At 36.3% G+C, this 6645-nt stretch overlaps 1 protein-coding gene across 1 annotated transcript in view; it reads right to left on the reverse strand.

Moving 5' to 3' along the window:
* PELI2 (pellino E3 ubiquitin protein ligase family member 2) overlaps window positions 1–6645 on the reverse strand; it is a 123745-nt gene that overhangs the window by 14459 nt on the left and 102641 nt on the right. Inside the window, exon 4 of the mRNA XM_015566524.1 lies at window positions 5216–5317. Coding sequence (XP_015422010.1) covers window positions 5216–5317 — 102 coding nt within the window. The remainder of the gene's footprint in view (window positions 1–5215; window positions 5318–6645) is intronic.

Here is a 6645-nt window from a genome sequence, read left to right on the forward strand (position 1 = left end):
CCTGGAAACCCATTCTAGACTCTGTTTCTATGATTTTTATTTTTTTAAAGATTATACATGTAAGTGATATTATATAGTTTTTGTCTTTCTTTGTCTGACTTATTTTACTTTAGAAGACTTTTATTCAATTAAAGAAGTAAAAAATGCTTATGCAAAATATTTCACAAATATAGGAAAGCATAAAGGAGAAAATAAAGGCTACTCCAAACTTAGAAACAAACCCATCCTGAACTCTATTCCAATGAAGCTTAGAAAATGTGAAAAGTTCTAAAACTGCCTGGTCACCACACAAAACCAGAGTTCTCATAACAACACAGTCTCTGACCTTATTTGTCACCTCCATGCCTTTTTAAGTTGTAAGTTCAAAGCTAACACCACGCTCCAGTAGAATGTCACACAACTGCTCCTTGTCTACAGCGATTATTCTCTTCAAGAAAGGCCATTCTGATCTCATCCCAAGGTATTAAATTAATGTCTTGATGAATTAACTGAAATTGACTGTAATACATGACATTTTATTCCAGCTGGAACATACTGCTAGAATCAATTATTTCAAGTCATGATACTTATCTGGCTGGTCATATAAAATTTGTTTATCAATTCGCTTCCACTAAAAACTAACCTGCAGAGCACGAGTATAATCTTACTAGAGGCCCGATGCACGAAATTGTGGTGCAAGAGCAGGTCTTCCTTCCCGCACAGCTGCCAGCACCAGCTTCCTTCCCTCTGGCACCTGGGACCTGGGCTTCCCTTGCAGCCCCAACTTCGTCCGGAAGTACATCTGGTCTAATTAGCATATTATGCTTTTATTATTAATATACTATAGAACACAAACTTCAGGAGGCTTTTGCCAGGAAAAATATTGAGCCACTTTCCTACTGAAAACTCACCCACTGTGGAAAAACTTGGTCCTGTTCTTTCTTTTGTTTACTGGATCAACTTTACATTATTTCATATAGACAAGCCAAGATATTCATATAGTGCTGATATTCATACAGTAGCCACATGGAGAACTTTAATCCTTACTACTGATACAGACACAGCATCGTTCCGCACTTTACATTTTAATATACCTAGAAGAGTTTGTGTTTGCTTGATTGTCAGTCGAAGTCAGTACAGGTAAGATAGTACGGGAGCATCTGAAAGGGCCTCCCTCACATTTCCCAGACCAACCCTTCCCACCTCCCTGCACCTGTAACATTATCTGGCTTTCCTCCTAAGACAAGAATGACATATTGCTGCTGCTATTCAGGACCCATCTCTCCACGGATGCATGAGATCCCAATGTTCTCCACCTCCTAAGGATTTTGCTCTCAATATTTGCTCCTGCCACCCCTCTCTCCTGCATCATCAATTTCTCTCTGGAGACTAGGTCATGCCAGCTATCATACACACCCTGGAGCTTCTCAAACTGTGCCTCCTTGGAGGAAAGAACAAGTTTTTTTTTGTTTTGTAAATTTCAACTTGCCACTGATACCTTATAAAAATACAATAACATGAGTATTAGAAATGATCACCCATTCCCATGCTTCAGGAATACCAAACTGCTGTAACAGCTTCCAATTTCCTACTCATCTCACTCTGTGTTACCCTCGGTTCTCAAACAGCTCCATCTTGAACAATCCGATTCTTGACCAAGTTTTTCATAAAAAAAATGTCTTGGTTGACCAAAACCTTCAGTTTTCCACCTGACAGCCCTTTCAGGCTGATACCTCAGCATGATAAAAAGCATCTCTCAGGCAACAAACAAAGGAGAGAATGCTTTTGTTGCCGGCCCATATACAAAATATACTATTAGCACAATTAAAACATAAAGAGGCCATCAAGAGTGCTAATGTTGCTAAGGGTGTGAAAATGCTCATGAAACAACAACCACCGGCAATTGAATAGGTAGAAAAACTGCTGTTGACTGGATCAAGGAAAAGCAGTTAGCTGGTGGTAGCATTTCTGAGGCAGTGATATATGAAAAATTCGTTTAAAGCTAGTAGTGGGTAGTTCGATAAATTTAAGAAGTATTTATAAATTAAACAGTAAATCAGATATGTAGTGTATAGAAGAAAGGTTAAAACTGAATCATTTGGGGGTCTGGAACAGATTAATTCAATATACGTAATTTCTAATGGGAAAAAATGATTCGGTTTTCAAACACATCGCTTCTCAACAGCCTTCAGGAACAAATTAAGTTCGAGAAACGTGGTGCCAGTTACTATTAACAGACTTTTTGCTGCTCTGCCCAGGAGTTTGAGTAGCATTGTTCTTGTCTCTTGTCTTTAAAAAACACTTTCCTTTGCCTGCAGGCAACCCTCAAACTATTACCTCATTTCTGATTCATTTAACAGCAATACTTCTTGAAAAACCCCTCACTAGTTACTGCTTCCATTTCCTTACTCATTCCCTTAACATCTCTCCTCAACCCACTGCAACTGAGCTTCTCTCCCAAGGCTCTTGCGGAAGTTTCAAGGGCTTATAGTCAGCCAGCATATGCTGACACATTTGTACCTGGCATTCAAATAATGAAACCCCTCTAGGCTAGTTGGTAAGTAGCTCCCTTTCCTTCTCTTTTTGTTCTCTCCCTGGGTAATCTAATCAAACCCCAGCTATTAGCCACAAAGCCCTGATCTCTCCCCGGAGCTGCAGACTAGCACACCCAGTGCACACACTTGGATGTCTAATAAGCATATCAAATGTAACATGTTCCAGACAGAACCTAGGTCCCCCTTAGACCTTGGATTCCCTATGTCAATGATTGGCATCCAATTTGCTCAAGCTAAAAATCAATAACCAAGAATTATCCTTGATTCCTTCATCCACACCCACGTTTAATCTTGTTCAAGTCCTGTCCACACTGCCTCCAAAACACATTTTTCCTCACCTTTGTTCCAATTACCACCAGCTCTTACTTGGATTGCATTACCTTAGCTTCCAAACTGGTTTTCCAGTCTCACACTGGCCTCCTACATTCTCCTCTACAGAAAGTAGCTGGAGCTGTCTTTTAAAAACATAAATCAGATTATAACTCTCTCTTACTTAAAATCCTCCAACAGCTTCTTCCAAACTCCTAGAATAAAACCCAAGTTCTTTACTTGGTCTAAAGGCCCTACCTCTCCCCGCCTCTGCCTACCTTTCCAAGGTCACCTCAGGTCATTTCCCTCCTTCACTCTGCTCCTAACCTGAGGCCGTGGCCTCCTGCCTGAATGCCTGCTTGTTTGTGGTCTATTTGCCTCCTCTAGAATGTAGGCTCCATGAGAGGTAGCCATAGTGGTCTATGTTCAGGAACTAGGTGAGTTTCTGACACACAGTAGGCACTCATGAAATGAAACTGAATGGAGGATTATGACAGTGAGCTTAAGCACTGTGAAATAAACACACTCACACCTTTTAAGAAATAACTATTGAAAAAATAGTGTTATTCTTAAACATTTTTCTCAACTATATAAATGCTAATGTTACCATCAAAAACTACTAAGATATTCAGTAGAATGAGAAAAAAAATATTGGGAATATTATAAAATAAAATGGCATGAAGAGTAAAACCACTTAATGTTTTGTCTGAATTTGATAAATCTTACTTTTGAGTTCAAACTAGCACTTAAATAACTATGTCTATACCTATGACTATGACTATAATGATCGCTCTATCTACCCATAATTGTTTAGTCATTTTATAAAATAGCTAACACATTAACATGGTTCAAGAAATAAGAAAGTATGAAATACTTCCCTGTATATCACCTGCCTATCCCCCTTCCCCAAAGGCAACTGCTTTACTTATTGCATATATGCATTATTTCAACATTTAATAATACTTATTTAATATTTAATGATTAATATGCTATTTACAATTTAATGTATTTAATATTATTTACTTTAATAACATTCAACATTAATTTTAACTGAATATAATGCTATCAATGACTCAATAAAAATATATTTAATAGTATTAATATTTAATTCTTTAAATATGTTTGGTACTCTTTCTGTGACTGCTTATTCTGTTTTATAGTCTTGGAGGCCCCGACTATATCCCCAAATTCACGGAACTGGTCTCCTACTAAAGTATATTTAGGTTGTTTGTAATCTTTTGTTAGTAAACCATGCGTCAAGCAGAAACTTGATAAAAATATCATTTTGTAAGTATGCAGGGGTATCTCTGAGGTAAATCTCTACGAAGAAAAGAGCTTTAGGAGAAGAGCTAAGTCTAAGAGTGTAAACATTTTCTATTTTTCATAGGTATTTCCAAATCACCATCCCATAGAGATCATACCAATTTATAGCATGTAGAAGCCTGCCTCCCACATCTTTGACAAAACCTTTTGGATTTTTGCCAGTCTGATAAATTGAGCACATTTTCTTATTTGCAAGAGTTATTTTAATCCTTTTTGATGTATCTATGATACTTTTTATGACATTTGTTTCAACATCATTTAATAATTTAACTCTCCATATATAAATGCAAAGCCTCATGGTTTCCAATTTGTGTTTGCTTTATTTGTTTTTTTTAAGTTAGCCTTGATTTTAATTTTCTGTTGTTTTAAAGTACCAAATCTTGGATATAGTAATTCTCTTTTTAAACTAATGATAATTTTTCCCCCTTTATTACTTCCTTCCTCCTACTTTCTTTTGATGTATTTCTGGACATTCTAATATATATCACTAGAACTTTTCCTGAACCTCTACTTTCTTAGTGTCATTTTTTTAAACAGAACTTTTTGAGATAAATGTTCAGTTCCCTGGCCCTTTGATCCTCTCTGCCTCTCTTCTTCCCTCCCTTGCTTCCTCCCTTCCAAATAATAAAAGCACTTAAGTTTTTACATTTTTTTTGAGTATGCTGTCAGTCATATCAAATGAGTTTTGCTATATAATGTTCCCAGTTGTTTTTTAAAAAGGCCTAAAATTGTATGTTTGATGTCACCTTTCATTCAAGTGTTATTTAGGAAGTATTTTAAACATGTTGACTTTTAAAAGTAGCTGGCTATAAAAATTTTATTCTTGTTATTAAAGTCTATTTTTGAGATCTGAGAATGTAGCCTTTATACTTCCTTCTGCAGTTTTAGAATTAAGTTTTCTTAGTCTCTCAAAAACCAATTAGGAATAATCCTCACCTCTTTCTCCTTGGGTCACTAAAAGCTAATGTGCTAGAAGGTCTGATCACATATCAAAATATAGAACTGAAGGAATAATGTCCTAAAATTTCCACTAAAAAGAAACATGTTACCTGAAACATATCCGTATCTTTATCGTGTGTATATTCGACCACCACAGTCTGATTCCTTGACAGAGTGTATGATATACTGTGTTGACCTTTGCAGCTGATTGCCTAATAATGAAATAGAAAAAATAAAAATTCGTTAAAATTTCATTTCAATAACTTACTCACATTTTATCCATTCTGCTTTATCTTCATCTCCACTCCTTTACAGTAAGTACAATAGCGCTTTCATAAGCCTACCTACTAGACTTACTGGAGATGGTACTGTCTGAAGGTCAGGAAAGCATGTGGAAGTAGGTGGACACACACATGGCGTGCCACTGAAAATGTCTGAGCATGTATATGTGGCTCACATAACTGCTTAGAGTAATAAATAGTGTGACATTCCAAATCAAGTTAGACGTTAGCCTGGTCCATCTCATGCTTATTTAATCAGCTGCCCTGAGAAACTGCATGGCCAAACTGATGTTTTTTTGTATGTTTTTCATTAAGATAATATTAAGCATTAAAAATAAAAATACTTTATATGAGCAGGAACCTAAAAAATATTTCTTATACTACTCCACTTCAGCAACAAATATAACCTTAAATTTTTATTGGTATGAATCAGATAAATTCAATGGCATTGATAAAATGACATTTTTTGAAAGTCAAATATAGCACTATTTCCAATTTAAGATGAGTTGATGTTTATCTTTATAGTTAAGTGACAAAAATCCATTTTAAGAAAAATAACCTTATTAAACTCAAACTTACAAAACTAATAACCAGGGAGTATGTACACAATAATTTATTTTAGGATTTTTAAAAAAGTGTTTATTGCATTTATAAGTATTCAATTTACAAATGAATCAACTCAAACCTAACTTTCTTGGCACACATGCTACATAAAACAAGAATGTCTGGCCCTAACCGGTTTAGCTCAGTGGATAGAGCGTCAGCCTGCGGACTGAAGGGTCCTGGGTTCGATTCTGGTCAAGGGCATGTACCTTGGTTGCGGGCACATTCCCAGTAGGGGGCGTGCAGGAGGCAGCTGATCGATGTTTCTCTCTCATCAATGTTTCTGACTCTCTATCCCTCTCCCTTCCTCTGTAAAAAAAAAAAAATCAATAAAATATATTAAAAAAACAACAACTAAACAAGATTGTCTGTAGTTTGCCAATTATCTGCAAAATAAGGAGTAACCAATGCCATAGCATAATACCTCTTACAGCTACACATTTTTGTACTTTCTTAAGCACAATGTTTCTTTTCTTTTTTTAAATATATTTTATTGATTTTTTACAGAGAGGAAGGGAGAGAGAGATAGAGAGTTAGAAACATTGATGAGAGAGAAACATCGATCAGCTGCCTCCTGCACATCTCCTACTGGGGATGTGCCCACAACCCAGGTACATGCCCTTGACCGGAATCGAACCTGGGACCTTTCAGTCTGC

The sequence above is a fragment of the Myotis davidii genome, unplaced genomic scaffold, assembly GCF_000327345.1.
Source record: "Myotis davidii unplaced genomic scaffold, ASM32734v1 scaffold281, whole genome shotgun sequence".
Lineage (NCBI taxonomy): Eukaryota > Metazoa > Chordata > Mammalia > Chiroptera > Vespertilionidae > Myotis > Myotis davidii.